General features: G+C 51.5%; 1 protein-coding gene across 1 annotated transcript in view; it reads left to right on the forward strand.

Annotated features, from left to right (window-relative positions):
* The window catches only part of SHISA6 (shisa family member 6), a 323659-nt gene that overhangs the window by 67948 nt on the left and 239642 nt on the right, over window positions 1-16069 (forward strand). The window contains 1 exon segment of the mRNA XM_071573776.1: window positions 15333-15428. Coding sequence (XP_071429877.1) covers window positions 15333-15428 — 96 coding nt within the window.

The following is a 16069-nucleotide window of genomic DNA, read 5'->3' on the forward strand; positions in this document are numbered from 1 at the left end:
TCTGATACAGAGCCTTGGGAGGGCTCTCCAAACCCCCCCTGGTCACTCTGCCTTGGAGGGAATTGCTGCTGATCCTATGGGAAGGCTGGGAAGGTGTGGGAAATACTCCACACTGAGAGGTCTTGGCTGCAGAACTGGGGCTGGAGGTGCCCACTGGAATCTCCAAGCTCAAATAAGTGGAAACATCCCCATCATTGTCCAGCTCTGTCTTGCTTGTCCCTTGGCCACTGAAAGCAACCCAAAGCCATCTAGGAGAAGGAATGTGGAAATCAAATGCCAGAAATAGATGAATTTAACAGTCATTATAATAATAATGCTGAGGATAATAATGATGATAATAATAATTATAGTGATAATAATAATAATAGTAATAATAATAATAACAATAGTGCAGGAGCAGTGGCCCCAGGTCAGAAGAGGACCCTGAATGAGGAGGACACATGCACAGGCTCTTCTGTGAGCTCCAGCTTATTCACCACTGCAGGAGCTTTTCCTTCCCCCTTTCCTTCCCCTTTTCCTTCCCCTTTTCCTTCCCCCTTTCCTTCCCCCTTTCCTTCCCCCTTTCCTTCCCCTTTTCCTTCCCCGTTTCCTTCCCCTTTCCTTCCCATTCTCCCTAATTCCCACTGGAATTGCAGCACTTGTGAGCTGTCCTGGGGAAGCAGAGACTCATCCTTCTCACACAGCAGAATGTCTGAGCTGCCCAACATCCGTGTCCCCTGAGGTGCCCTGAGGAGCCTGGAGGTATCTGAGGTCACCTGGGGCTCTGCAGCAGCTCTGCCACAGTTGTTGGTCACCTCAAAGGAAGGCAGAGCACAGGACGTGTTCTTTGGAGCTTGTTAATGTCATGATTTAGTGTGGGAAGCTGAAAGGGTAATTATGGCAATGCTTGGGCTGCACTGACGGACTAAATCCAAGGGGAGAGGCCTCAAAGTGTGCCAGGGCAGGGGCAGGGGGCACAGCAGGAGGAATTCCCTCCTGGAAAGGGTGGGCAGGCCCTGGCAGGGGCTGCCCAGGGAGGTTTGGAGTGCCCAGCCCTGCAGGTGCCCAAGGTAGGACTGGCCGTGGCACTGAGTGCTCTGGGGACAAGGTGGGCATCGGGCACAGGGTGGGCTCCATGGGCTGGGAGGGCTTTGCCAAGGTGGGCATCGGGCACAGGGTGGGCTCCAGGGGCTGGGAGGGCTTTGCCAAGGTGGGCATCAGGCACAGGGTGGGCTCTGTGGGCTGGGAGGGCTTTGCCAAGGTGGGCATCGGGCACAGGGTGGGCTCCAGGGGCTGGGAGGGCTTTGCCAAGGTGGGCATTGGGCACAGGGTGGGCTCCAGGGGCTGGGAGGGCTTTGCCAGCCTCAGGGATTCTGTTATCCGGTGATCACTTTGACCAGGAAAAGGGTAAGAGAGGAGGAGAAGGAGGAGGAGGAGGAGAACTAAACTTGGCACAGCAGGTGAAGGTTTCATCTCTGACAGCAAGAAATGCAGTTTGTGTGCCAGGCAGGGAGCACACCGTGCCAGTGCTGTGCCACCTCACACTCCTCAGCAACGAGGGCCAGGGGGAGCAACAAAAGAAGGAGCAGGAGAAGCACAGCCCTCACCTGCCCTGCACTGCTGGGGGGAGCTCAGGAAATCCAACACTGCTGCAGGCAAAGCAGCCAAGATATTCCATTCCTGAGATAATTAATTAATACAGTTTCTCTAAATGTGTCAACCAAAAGACTTTATGTGCATCTAAGCTGGCATTTTCTCTGGCTGGAAACTTTTTAATTTCTTCCTTACTGATCTGGGAATTAGTGCTGGGAGAAGGGAAGCAGATTTATGACCACTCTTCATAGACACAGCCAAGGGGAGCTCACCTCGAGTGTGGAGCTGAGTGTGGCATTTCATGGTTTGATGTTCTAATCTAAGCACAAGAAACAGTTACAGCAGTGCTGGTGCTCACAGCTCCAATTAACACAGAAAAACTCATAATTCTGCCCTTAAAATGGATCTATAAAAGTTAATTCCTCGCCCTGGGTTTCTGGTGCTGTGCTCACTGTCCCTGGGTCCCTGCTGGGTCACAGTGTGTCACCAGGGACAGCCTGGCTCTGTCAGGCTGGTGCCACCACTGTCTCCAGCACAGCCAGCCCAGGGCAGGTGACACTGCTGCTGTCACAGCTCGATCCAGCCCCAAGCAGCTCAGGACTAGGCAAGCTCAGCCCAACTCCCAAACCCCCAAAGTGGGCTCAGTGCAGACCCTGGGGATGTTCCCTGGAAATAACAGAGAGCACATTTATTGGGATGCACCAGCAACACCTCCCAGACACTGAGGGACAATGCCCTTTCCTTCCCTCTTTCCTTCCCCTTCTCCTTCCCCTTCTCCTTCCCCTTCTCCTTCCCCTTCTCCTTCCCCTTTTCCTTCCCCTTTTCCTTCCCCCTTTCCTTCCCCTTTTCCTTCCCCTTTTCCTTCCCCCTTTTCTTCCCCTTTTCCTTCCCCTTTTCCTTCCCCTTTTCCTTCCCCTTTTTCTTCCCCCTTTCCTTCCCCCTTTCCTTCCCCCTTTCCTTCCCCTTTTCCTTCCCCTTTTCCTTCCCCCTTTCCTTTCCCTTTCCCTTTCCCTTTCCCTTTCCCTTTCCCTTTCCCTTTCCCTTTCCCTTTCCCTTTCCCTTTCCCTTTCCCTTTCCCTTTCCCTTCCCTAACCTTCCCTTCCCAAACCTTCCCACACCTTCCCTTCTTTTTCCTTTCTTTTTCCTTTTTTTCTTCTTTTTCTCTTTTTTTTCTCCTTCTTGTTCTCTTTTTTTCTTCTTTTCCCCTTTTTTCTTTTGTTCCCTTTTTGCTGTTTCTCTTCCCTCCCTCTGTTCAGTGAGGAGGGAGCTTTGCCAAAGCCTCCCCATGGCCCAGCACAGGTTCATGCCCTGAAGCCTGAGAGCTCTGCAGTCCTTCCTCAGGTGGGACTGGCTTTAAGTACAAATGGATATTTCTGGATCTCATCAAGCTCTCCTGGGTCACAGCTCTGGCACCAGGATGGGGTGTGGGCACAGGGACACTCCCTGCATGGCACCACCCACTCATTTGTGCCACAGGGCTAGAGATGGACCATAAGCCCCCTTGGCAGGGGTCAGCAAAGCCATAGCCTGGTGTTTTCCAGAAGAGAAGAGGCCTGGCCTTGAGTGCCTGTTGGTAGAGACAAGTTAAAGCTGATTCTTCTGAGAATTTTGGAGCAGATGAACCACTGAGCTGGATAAAGGTGCCTGAACATGGTTGTGGAAACCTCCAGCATTTAGAGCTGACTGATATTCTCTGTGTAGAACACTTTAGATCAACCTGTGATATTGGTTTCCTTGCTCCAGAATTCAGCAGGGTCATAAAACTGTCCTCAGTCTCAAATCTGCAGTTTCCCTGAGAGGGTGTTTTTAGCTGGGCATGGACATGTGATGCTGGAGATGAGAGAACTCACTCATGGCCTGGGACAGAAACCAGGGGGGAGTTCTCCTTCTCTTGAGTCACAGAATCACAGACTGGTTGTGGTTGGAAGGGACAGTAAAGCTCATCCAGACCCACCCCCTGCCATAGGCAGGGACACCTCCCACCAGCCCAGGGTGCTCCAAGCCCTGTCCAACCTGGCCTTGGACACTCCCAGGGATGGGGCAGCCACAGCTTCTCTGGGCAGCCTGTGCAGGTGTCCCTGTCCATGGCAGGGGCTGGAATGAGATGGGTTTTAAAGTCTCTTCCAACCCAACCTATGCTGTGATTCTGCAAAGGGCAACATCCGTGGGGTCCCTTCCTCCTGCTGTGCTGCAGAGGGAAGGGGTGGCTTTGGGTGGCTTTTGGTGGCTTTGAGGCTTTAATGTTTGCTCTTTGGGGAGCATCAGAGAACACCTCAGGGCATGTGTGTCCCTCAGTGTGGCTGTGGATGAGAAGCAGACCAGGAGAGCAGAGCTGATTCAGGTCCTTCAGTAGTTTTAATGCTACCCAGAAGGTGCTCGTGGGGTCTTGGTGCTGTATTTTATCTTCCTATCCACTTAATCTTCTCTCTTTGCAAGTGCTTTTACTCTGACATCTGAGCAGGGTTGGAGCTCATCCCTCCCTGCTGCACGTGGCTGGTGACACCCTCTGGCACTGCAGTCCTGCATTTTGCCCCCACATTCTCATTTTTTAAGTGAAAAGAACCCAGAAGGGCTGTTTCCTGAAGCCCCTCACAGCTCCCTACCACTTACAGGGGGTTGCAAAGCCAGGCCCAAGTTGAGGGAGTGACCAATTAAGCCAAGGAGGTGGGGAGGAAGCCAGCACAGCTTTGAGCTTCCCTTTCCAGCTTTTCCAGCTCCAGACAGATCCACGAGTCCCACCTGGCCTCCCACAGCTCAGGGCTCTGGACTTGGCTTGCCCTGCTGGGCACTAAGTGGGCATGTCTTTGGCAGGGCTGCTGGTTTGGACTCGTACAAACCCCGTGCCAGGGAACTGTTCCACGTTCTTGAGATGTTATGGGAAGGCTTCCAGTCTGAGTCATTGGCCATAAAATCCAGTTCCTGGCCAATAATTCTGTCTGGAAGTGGCAGAGTTCAGTTATGAGTTGCAAGCTTTCTCCTGCCCTGGCTGCAGGGAGGGGTGGCAGCTGGGCTGCAAATGCCCTCTAAGAGCTGTTCATGCACTGGAATAAATCCAAAGGAAAAGTCAGGGTCTCCCAGTTTTCCAGCTGGAATGATCCTCTTGGTCTGTTTTGAACCCAAATTCCCTCTTGGCTCAGGATTGATCCTGGGATGGGTTTTAATGTGTTTGGACACACTGGGCAGTGAGTTGGGCAGTGCCAGGTGCTTGCTGAGCCCCCCCAACTGGGGACACAGCTCTGCCTGGTGTGGTGGCTCTGTCTGCTCAGGTGGGGCTCCTGTTCTCCTCCAGGAACATCCCAGCAGCCTGGGGCACCTGGAGGGGTCAGACGTGCCCTGACCCAGCTGACCTTTCCCACTGTGCCATGGGCAGAGAGCCACCTGAGCAGAGGGCCAAGGCCACCCCTGCCACCTGGTCAGCCCAGCCTGTGGCCACATGTCCCCAAGGGTCTCCATGGCCAGCAGTCACATGGGATGGAGAGCAAGATGGGGGAAACAGGGAAGGAGGTGACTTAGCAGGGGGAAAGGGGAGCTAAAGAAAGCAAAGGCACTTAGTTTGGAAGAGGGGGAAATTATGGGTGTGTTGTCACATTTATCACTTCCTGCAGCTCCCTGACAGGAGCTGAGGGGTGGGTCAGGCTCTGCTCCAGGGAACAGGGACACGCCAAGGGGAAATGACCTCAAGTTGTGTCAGGGGAGGGTCAGGTGGGATATTTGGGATAATTTCTTCATGGAAGGGGTTGTCAAGCTCTGACACAGCCTGTCCATGGCAGTGGTGGAGTCGCCATCCCTGGAAGTGTTCAAAAAACACATGGATGTGGCACTTGAGGACATGGTTTGGTGGTGACCATGGTGGTGGTGCTGATGGTTGGACTTGGTGATCTTGAAGACCTTTTCCAACCTTTATATCTTTGTGACTCTGTGATTGCCAGACAGGGAACTTGGCTCCCCTTAGCCTGCCAGTGTGATTTGAGCTCCAGAATATCTGTAGGACATGGAAAAAGCTGTAATTCCCTGCACTGACCTGGACTGCATCTTCCTGTCTGGCTGGGCAGTGCTGGCAGCTCACCCCAAGTACCACTGAACTCTTTCCAGTTGCTTTTTTGCTTGTACATTTGCATGTTGAGGATAGAGAGGAGTGCCAGAAACTTGGTATTTAACCATGAAAACTCCAAGTGGTGCTGCCCTTTACTGTGCTGAGTGGCAGAGGTGCCAGCTGGCTTCTGGATTTCGGGTTATTTTGATTCAGTGACATCCCTTGGGTGCTCCTTTTCATGGTAATCTCTGTTTCCTTCGCCCCAGGCCATGGTAAGGCCCCAAGACACCTGACCTGGCTCCAAACACTTCCTTCAGTTGTATAACCCACATCTAACTCCCACCAATTCCTGCATTAGGCTTTCCTCAAATTGAGGTGGTTGGTGGCAGCTCCAGACCCAAGAATTCATCACTTTGGGTCTGGTGCCTCCCTCTGCTCTCAGGGATCCTTTTATTTTCCTGGCAGGACAGAGAGAGGGATGCAGAGTCTGCCACGTGCTCTGCAAACACCTCACAGCCCTTTGGGCAGCTCCTGCCCTTTCCTCGGTGTGTTGTGTGTGAAATGACCCCAGAAGGGTCACTGTGGCTCTGTAATGGAAGAAACAGCCCCAAAAGGGGCTGGATCCAATGGGATGGAGTTCAACAAGGCCAAGTGCAGGTCCTGCCCTGCCCTCCAGGCTGGGCACAGAGTGGCTGGAGAGCAGCCAGGCAGAGGGACCTGGGGGGACTGAGGGACAGGAAGCTCAACAGGAGCCACCAGTGTGCCCAGGTGGCCAAGAAGGCCAATGGGATCCTGGCCTGGATCCAAACCAGCGTGGCCAGCAGGCCCAGGGCAGTGACCCTGCCCCTGGACTCTGCCTTGGGGAGGCCACACCTTGAGTGTTGTGTTCAGTTCTGGGCCCCTCAGTTGAGGCAAGAGATTGAGGGGCTGGAGCGGGGCCAGAGAAGAGCAACGAGGCTGGAGAAGGGACTGGATGTGGCACTGAGTGTCCTCTGAAACACCTCCAGGGACAGAGAATGCAACATGTCTTGATCCAACCCCACTGTGATCACCAGCCCAGGGCACTCTGTGCCCTGGGCTGGTGATCACAGTGGGTTTGGATCAAGGGTTGGGTTTGATGATCTCAGAGGTCTCTTCCTACCCAAGTGAGAAGAGCAACGAGGCTGGAGAAGGGACTGGAGCACAAGTGCTGTGGGGAGAGGCTGAGGGAGCTGGGGGTGTTCAGCCTGGAGAAGAGGAGGCTCAGAGGTGACCTCAGCACTGTCTGGAACTGCCTGAAGGGAAGTTCTGGCCAGGTGGGGGTTGGTCTCTTCTCCCAGGCACTCAGCAATAGGACAAGGGGGCACGATGGGCTCAAGCTCTGCCAGGGGAAATTGAAGTTGGAGAGCAGAAAAAACTTCTTTGCAGAGAGAGTGCTCAGGGATTGGAATGGGCTGCCCAGAGAGGGGGTGGATTCCCCATCCCTGGAGGTTTTTCAGCTGAGCTTGGCCGTGGCACTGAGTGCCATGATCTGGTAAAGGGACTGGAGTTGGCCCAAGGGTTGGACTTGATGATCTTGGAGGTCTTTTCCAACCCAATCCATTCTGTGATTCTATGAAAAGGGTCACTGTGGCTCTGGGAAACAGCCCTAAAAGGGTCACTGTGGCTCTGTGATGTGGGAAACAGCCCCCAAAGCATTCACTTTGGTTTTGTGATGTGTGGAACAGCTCCAGGAGAGTCACCGTGGCTCTATTATGTGTGGAACAGCTCCAGGAGAGTCACTCCAGCAGAAGTGGGCAGCAGCAGATGCAGAGGGAGGCTGTGGATCCTCCTCTCAAGGGGATTATTGTTTTCTTTTCCCATGGAGATCTATCTGAGAATAACATTTGTCTGAGGAGTTTGGATGTGGGGACTCCTCTCTGGGTGCAGCTTTGTTTTCCCCAGGAGGTTTGTGACAAGGATGAGGTCACGTCTCTGTGTGTCTTGCACAAGCCTCTCCACGCCAGTCCCTGTCTGCCCTTCTGGGGTGATGTAATGTGTGCTCAGCAATAACATTTCCAAGAGGTGGATAACAGCATTTTAGTTCAGCTCTAATAATTCTGTTAAATCAGAGCTGGGCTTGTAATTGCTGTTTGTGGCTGGGGTTGTTCCATATGTGTGTTCTGCAGGATGTTGCTGCAATGAAATGTTCCCTCTGAATGCCCTCCAGAACTGGCCTTTGTTGTGGGCACACAGAGCACTCTCTGCCACTGCTGTGCCCTCACAACCAAAGGAGAGGGGGGAAAAAAGTCACATTTCACCTTGTTTTGGTTTCTGCTGAAGTTTTAAGTAGTGTAAGTGCCCATCTTCCCTCTTTGGCTTTAGGGACACAAAGCTCTGTGTGCTGGGTCCGAGGGCTGACATGAATCGGAGCACGTGGATGGATCCAAGGGAGCCAGAACAGGGAGCAGAAGGGCAGGAGAAGCCTCTTCCAGGGAGGCTCACGTGGGGCTCTGAAGCAGCACTTCAGATTTGATCCCAGCCATCAGAAACAGACCCTAAAGATGCAAAACCTCTGCAGAAATCCTGGAGTAGCCCGTGGCACCTTTGGCACCCTGAGGTCAGGGGGACTGTGTCACATCCAGCAGCACCAGCCATGGCTCTGGGCAGAGACCCCCAAATTCTGCAGGCAGTGACCCCCCCCAGCACACAGGGACATGGAGGGGACACCAGCTTGGGGCCTGCAGGGAGGTGACACTGCCTGGGAGGTGGACAGATGGAGCAGCCTTGGGAAAAGGATCTGGGGGGGCTGGTGGGGGAGAGCCTGGACCTTCCCCAGCCCAGACCCCCCCGTGCCCTGGGCTGGTCCCACAGTGTGGGCAGCAGGACAGGGAGGGTTCTGCCCCTCTGCCCCTCAGGTGAGACCCCCCTGCAGAGCTGCCCCAGCCCTGGGGGCAGCACAGGAAGGACATGGAGCTGCTGGAGAGAGGCCAGAGGAGGCACCAGGATGGGCAGAGGATGGAGCAGCTCTGCTGGGAGGGAAGGGTGGGAGAGCTGGGATTGTCCACCTGGAGAGAAGAAGCTTTGGGGTGACCTCATTGTGGCCTTGCAGTGCCCAAAGGGAACCCACTGGAAAGATGCAGAGACTATTTCCAAGGGCCTGGAGTGACAGGACAAGAGGGAATGGTCTCAGACCAACAAGAGAGGAGGTTTACATGGGATATTGGGAAGAAATTCCTGACTCTGAGTGTGGGCAGGCCCTGGCACAGGTGCCCAGAGAAGCTGTGGCTGCCCCATCCCTGGGAGTGTCCCAGGCCAGGTTGGACAGGGCTTGGAGCACCCTGGGCTGGTGGGAGGTGTCCCTGCCCATGGCAGGGGTGGGATCCTTAAGTTTCCTTCCATCTCAAACCATTCTGGAATCCTGTGATTCCATGGAGTTGGAGGATGTTCTAGGCTGGGTTTAGAGCCAGAGACCTGAGAGCCCCTTCCAGTGCCTGAAGGGAGTCCAGGAGAGCTGGAGAGGGACTGGGGACAAGGGATGGAGGGACAGGACACAGGGAATGGCTTCACATGGACACAAGGCAGGGATAGATGGGATATTGGGAAGGAATTCTTGGCTGGAAGGGTGGGCAGGCCCTGGCACAGGTGCCCAGAGAAGCTGTGGCTGCCCCATCCCTGGGAGTGTCCCAGGCCAGGTTGGACAGGGCTTGGAGCACCCTGGGCTGGTGGGAGGTGTCCCTGCCCATGGCAGGGGGGTGGGATATAATGAGTTTTAAGGTCCATCCCAACCCAAAACATTTTGGGATTCCATGAAAAATCACGGAATTCTGAAGTAAAATGAAAACCACTCCATTTACATGTTTTTCAAGGAATTAGGCAATTTTTAGCTCTCTCCTAGGGCCTATAAGAGTGAACATCTTGGATAAGAGGATTTGGGTGAGGGCCAAGGGATCTTCACTTCCAGTGGGACACACCTTGGCCAAGAAGTGGTTGTGGCAAAGCCTGTTTGGGTAACACCACCTCAGCTTGACCCTCCCACACCCCTGAGGCTCTCCTGAAATTCAGCATTTCCTGGAGCCCAGAGAAAGGATCCCAAAGGAGAAAATAGGAAGCCACAGAAAACAAAGGTAGCAAAGCTGTTACATATCCCTAAAAAGGGAAAAGTCTTGCCACTTGAAGTCTGCAAATTCAAGTTTCTCCTGGGAAAACCTACCTCCTGTTCTAATGCTAATGGCTTGTTATCACAGGGATGTTTTAATTTAACTACAATGTTCTCTAAGCAGGGGCAGAGCAAGGTTCAGGGAGCAAATGGCTGATGAACAATCTTCAATCTGCCAGTAAATGTTTGCTTTTTTTTTATATCCTTCCCCTTCTTGATGTCTTTTTTTCAACAGCTTTTCCAAAGGGACATATAAAAGGCAGCTGATTTCAGCTGGAGGTAATGGCACATATTCTGGGTTTCTTTGATCCTTGTTTAAAATAGGAAATTCATGGCCCTTCTGGAGTGTCAGTCACTGGAGTGGCTGGTCCTGGGAGCACAGAAATTGGTGGTATATGAACAAAAATTGGCTTGTTGGAAAGAAAAAACCAGCACGTTTTAGAAAAGGGGGAGAAGAAATGAAATCCAATTGGGCTTTGCAGCCACAAACCATCTCTGCTTCCCAGGACCAGGGAAAACATCTCCTGGAGCTCAGAGAGGCTCCAGGGATGCAAAGGTCTGCCACCCTTTCCCAGGAATGCAGCAGCCACAACTTGAACAGCAAGGCAGGAAGAAGGGAGAGACAAAGAGCCCGTGGCCTTTCCCATGGAATTACAAAATCCTTGTTTCCTTTTCTCAGCCACTTTCAGGGTGGATGCCTCCAAGTGTGAAGGTTTTTGCTACCACCTTGCATTGCTGGAGCTGCAAGAAGGGAACTGCCTTGCTGGTAACGCTCCCAAAGCTGCAGAAACACTTTGAATGTGTTTTGAGGAGTTTTCAGGGAGCTCTTGGCTGACCTTGACCAGAAAAAATCCACGTGGGAAGGGAGTGGGAAGCTTTTTCTATTAGATGGGAATAAACATTTGTCAGAAGTCTCAGCATCTCCTGCCTGCCATATGTGAGTCTCCTCTGAGGCTCTTCAGCACCTTCCTGGGATGGCAGAGCCTGTGCCAGGCTCTTCTGGCCTGGCAGCTCCTGGAGAGGGGGTTTGGGGGTGGAACGGTGGAACTCAGGTGAGACCCCACCTGCAGAGCTGCCCTGGGGGCAGCACAGGAAGGACAGGGAGCTGCTGGAGAGAGGCCAGAGGAGGCACCAGGATGGGCAGGGGATGGAGCAGCATTGCTGGGAGGGAAGGATGGGAGAACTGGGATTGTCCAGCCTGGAGAAAAGAAGCTTTGGGGTGACCTCATTGTGGCCTTCCTTAAAGGGTGACAAGAAAGATGGAGAAAGACTATTTCTCCAAGGGTCTGGAGAGACAGGACAAAGGGAATGGCTTCCCACTGACAGGGAGTAGGTTTACATTGGATATTGGGAAGGAATCCTTCCCTCTGAGGGTGGGCAGGCCCTGGCACAGGGTGCCCAGAGAAGCTGTGGCTGCCCCATCCCTGGGAGTGTCCAAGGCCAGGTTGGACAGGGCTTGGAGCACCCTGGGCTGGTGGGAGGTGTCCCTGCCCATGGCAGAGGGTGGAAGGAAATTGTCTCTAAGGTCCCTTCCAACCCAAACCATTCTTTGGTTCTGTGACATTTGGGGACCTTGGGGAGGGGGTGGGGTGCTCACCCTCACATTATTCACTTGCAAGGTGGACTCTGGTGACAGGAGTAGTGACCTGCAAATCCAGTACCATCTGCTGGGCACTGGGGTGAGAGGGACTGGCATGAAGGAAGACAGGGAAGCTTTTCAGGCTGAGGAGGTTCCAAACTCTCTGTTCCTATTAGTTTGCACCGTGTTGCCAGAGAGCCTGGAAATGGATTGAGGACAAACAGCATTTGGTCTCAGTCTTTGAAAAATAGGGATGTGGCTTCTGAGCCAGGCAGAACATGGCCCCAGGGCATTCCCACCTGGATCCCTGATGCCCCCTTGGCCCTGCCCACAGCTGCCTGGCACAGCTGTCCTGCTCCAGCACAGGCTGTGCCCCATCAGACCCTCCAGCCCCCGAGGCTCCAAGCACTGCTGCACCACAGCCTGGGCAGAGAGTGCTGGAGAAGTGGAGAAGTTTAGCAGGGATTGAGCTGCATTCCTGGCCCCTGAGGCCACCTCCCTTCCCTCCCCTGCACCTATCTTATCTCTGCCTCTTTCTGAAATAAAAGGAACAAAAAATTAACAACATGAAAAAGGGAGGAGATGATAAAGAGTATCTGAAAAATTATCTCTGTCCTCGTTTCAGAGCTTTGCATGGTAACAGGGAGGCAGAAGGCTTTTTTTTCTTTATTAATGTATTAAAATATTAAAAGGCTGGGTGTCTCTTGTACCATCTCTGTTGTCAGGGACTGAGAAAGCTCCAAGGAAGCTTTTGAGAAGAATATTGCACTTGAGGAGCTCTCCAGGGATGCCACTCATGGGCCAGAGCAAACCAAAGCTAAAGGACAAAGTTGGCTGTTCCTGGGTCCAGCCTGGCCAGCAGTGCCAGTGGCACCTTTGCTTTTGTGTTGGGACAAAAGCTGTGCCACCAGGAATCCTGTCAGGAGTCTGGCTGCAATGGGGGAGGTTCAAAGCCAAATCTCCCCTGAATTCTAAGAGATCACAGAATCCCAGACTGTTCTGAGTTGGGAGGGACTCACAAGGATCATCCAGTCCAACTCTTAAGTCAATGGCCCACCCAGGGGATTGAACCCATGACCTTGGAGTTATTACAACCAAGTCTGAACCAACTGAGCTAATTCCTTTAGCTCCTTCTTGTTGAAGGTCTGAGCGAGACAGACCAGTCCCTTGGGAGTGCAGACCTCAGTGATGAACCAGTTTCCTGAAGGTTGGGGTGTTTGCTACAAGAGGATGACTACTCTCAACTTCAAGTTCTGCTCTCCTTGTTTGCTGAAGTAAATCTGGAGACATCTCATTTATCAGGACAATTGCTACTGACTCACATCAGTGTCAGGCAGCAGAATCTGGCATTCACTTGGGTTGCAGGGCAGGGTGCTGCAAAACTTGTAGAGTGAGACCCTTAATGTGCTGTATGTTTGAAACAACTAACACTCACCAAGGCAATTAGCACACATCTTTGTAAGTTTTTTCTTGGTATAATTGTTGAATCTTGTCTCTCTTTTTTCCCCCCTCTTGCTCTTGTGATGACTTGCCTTTACAGATCAAAGACTGCATAAAATATGAAAAATATTCATAGGAACAACAGAGTGAAAACATGTTAAGCCCCTACATCTGTCTGGCTCAGGCCAGCCATGGGTCATTTGGAAGGCCATGCCTCCTGGAGCTCGTTTGTCTGCAAAGCTGTGCACAAACTGACACCTCACAGTGGGGCACAGCACTGACCTCCTGCACAGTCCCTCTCCCTTGCTGTAGCTGTACTAGTGTGCTGCCCCTAACCCTACACTTGGGAACAGGATGCAGCCTCAGAGATCAGAGGTCAAAGCATCTATTCTGTCTGGCCCATATACTTGAAAAAAGGACAGGAAAAACCAGATCCTCCACACCTGAAACGAGCCATCCAGGCATAGTGCAGGTCAGATTTTTTAAGGTGGTTTTTTCATTAAACTGAAGATTAGTGACTCATTGTCTTGGTTTGAGATGAGCAACTGCCAACCCTCCCCAAGCACAGAGAGAAAAGCCTCCCTCCTAACACCAGGGAAAGGGAAAAGAGAGGGGAAAGAAAAAAACACTTCAAACTGCATTTATACTAAAACTACATATATTTTTCACAGAAAGAAAGAGACAATTAGAAGAGAGTACAAATATTCACTCACACAAGTCTGGAACAAGTTCCCCACCTCAACTTCTGAACGAACACACAAATTCTACTGTCCTAACTACACATCACTTAAGAAGAAGCTTATTCCCCAGGGAGACAAACCCAAGCAGAAAGGAGAGACCCAGAACAACACATTTTACTTTCCTGAGATACCCTGTGAGCCAGTGGTGGGCCTGGTCCTCTCCATCCCCCCTGGGACAGCATCGTGTGTCCTCCCAAGAGGAGGCTGAGAAGGGACTGCCTTAACCACTCCCACGCTGGTTCCCACTGCCCTGCCTTAACCACTCCCACACTGGTTCCCACTTCCCTGGAGATGATGCCATAATGTGGTATGGAATACAAAATTACTGGCTAGAAGAGGTCAGCTGTTGGCTCAGCCCAGCTCAAGTCAGTTGACAGCTTTGGCCTAGTCCAGACTTCAGAGCCCAAATTTAGGCCCACTTAGGTGAACCCATAACACTCATAAAGAGCAAATTTACTTCAGAATTGCAATCTTTTATCCTGTTGAATTTGCAAAATGTTGTTTATGTCCAACAATGTTGAGAAGTCACTAAAAGCATGTAAGTAAGTCATACTACTGTGGTGGATTACTTTGGTTTCTAAGTTCCCTATAAAAGCCACTTGGAGATTAAATCATATTAATGGCAGCTTTGTTAAACATATTATTTTTAGTTAATGCAGTTACTTCTATCCTTAAATGTGTTGGGGCATGAGGGTTATTCCACCCTCAGTGCTGGACTTGGCAATTGTCTTTGCTGAAGTTCATGCAGTGCCTGTCAGCCACTGCTTCAGCATTCCCACATCCCTTTGGTTTTAGCATTTTGACTGTTGCCCTCACCTTCGACGGTGGTGCTGTTCTATTGGTCACCTGCAGTTGCTTCCATTCATTTCAGAAGGATCTAGGGCTGATGGAGCAGCCACCAGTTATCTTGAACAGGGCCAAGTACACAGCAAATCAGTTCATACAGTGTCTACTTGTCTTGGTTTGAGATGAGCAACTGCCAACCCCCCCAAGCACAGAGAGAAAAGCCTCCCTCCTAACACCAGGGAAAGGGAGGAAAAGAGAGGGGAAAGAAAAAAAACACTTCAAACTGCATTTATACTAAAACTACATATATTTTTCACAGAAAGAAAGAGACAAGTAGAAGAGAGTACAAATATTCACTCACACAAGTCTACAACAACAAGTTCCCCACCTCAACTTCTTAACGAACACACAAATTCTACTGTCTTAACTACACATCACTTAAGAAAAAGCTTATTCCCCAGGGAGACAAACCCAAGCAGAAAGGAGAGACCCAGAACAACACATTTTACTTTCCTGAGGTACCCTGTGAGCCAGTGGTGGGCCTGGTCCTCTCCATCCCCCCTGGGACAGCATCGTGCGTCCTCCCAAGAGGAGGCTGAGAAGCGACTGCCTTAACCACTCCCACACTGGTTCCTGCTGCCCTGGAGATGATGTCATAATGTGGTATGGAATACAAAATTACTGGCTAGAAGAGGTCAGCTGTTGGCTCAGCCCAGCTCAAGCCAGCTGACAGCTTCAGCCTAGTCCAGACTCCAGAGCCCAAATCTAGGCCCACCTAGGTGAACCCATAACATTACTAGAAACCTAACACCATCATCTAGGTCTTATAAGCTAATTCTGGTCATCCCTTGGCATTTACCAATATGTGCCCTTGTCCTCCTTCAGGAATCTTTGCCAACCAAGCAAAGCTGCTGTTCCTGTTGTGTTCTGTGAGACCCTCTGGTTGCTGCTAATGACGTACCACGTGGTGGGGTCTTGGTGCTCCTCCATGAGGGTGACAGCAGCAAATATATTTCTGTCTCTACACACTGAATGAAGGTGTCTCTGATGTGTTTTCCTTGGCAGGTCACTATGGAAAGGATATTTATCGAAGTGGAGGCCCAGACCTGCATAACTTCATCTCCTCCGGGTTTGTCACATTAGGAAGAGGACACACGAAGGGTACAGTGGAAACCATTTTTTGCTAAATAAAAAGATTGTTTTAAATAAAAAGCTCTAACTCAGCAGTGGGTTCTAAGAGCCCTGGGAGAACAGTTCTGGCCTGCAGGCAGTAGGTTTGGTCCAGGAGGTCTTGCTGCAGGTGAATCCTGTGCTGGGTCAGAGCCTTTGAAATACTTGCAGGGGAGGTGGGGGGAGTGCAGGGGCAGACAAATTCCAGATTCCAGACTATTCCAGACTCCAGGCTCCACTCTGCCTTTGCAGCTGGACTGTTCCAACAGCTCTGTGTTTCCCTGGGTGTCTGGTTGCAGCCCCACCTCATGTGCTGTACCCCAAAGGGAAGGGAGGGGAGGTACAGCCACCCCAGGGCAGGCAGGGACCACTTCCAGAGCGTCTTTCTGGAGTTCTTTTGGTTGACTTCTGGGCTTTTTTTGTTTGGTTTTCTTGGGGGGAGGGAGGTAGTATGATGACTGTTTTATAAAATTATTTCTTTTTAGCTCCTGAAACATATATTTTATGTGTTCATATAGTCTGTGATATAATGTACAAACAGGAAAACACAAAAATATCCATATACTGCTCTGTGTATGTTCTGTGTCTCTGTACTGTATATAAATCTGTGTTGAGAGCAGCTGTAGCTCTGT

This window comes from Pithys albifrons, chromosome 19 (assembly GCF_047495875.1).
Source record: "Pithys albifrons albifrons isolate INPA30051 chromosome 19, PitAlb_v1, whole genome shotgun sequence".
Taxonomy (NCBI): domain Eukaryota; kingdom Metazoa; phylum Chordata; class Aves; order Passeriformes; family Thamnophilidae; genus Pithys; species Pithys albifrons.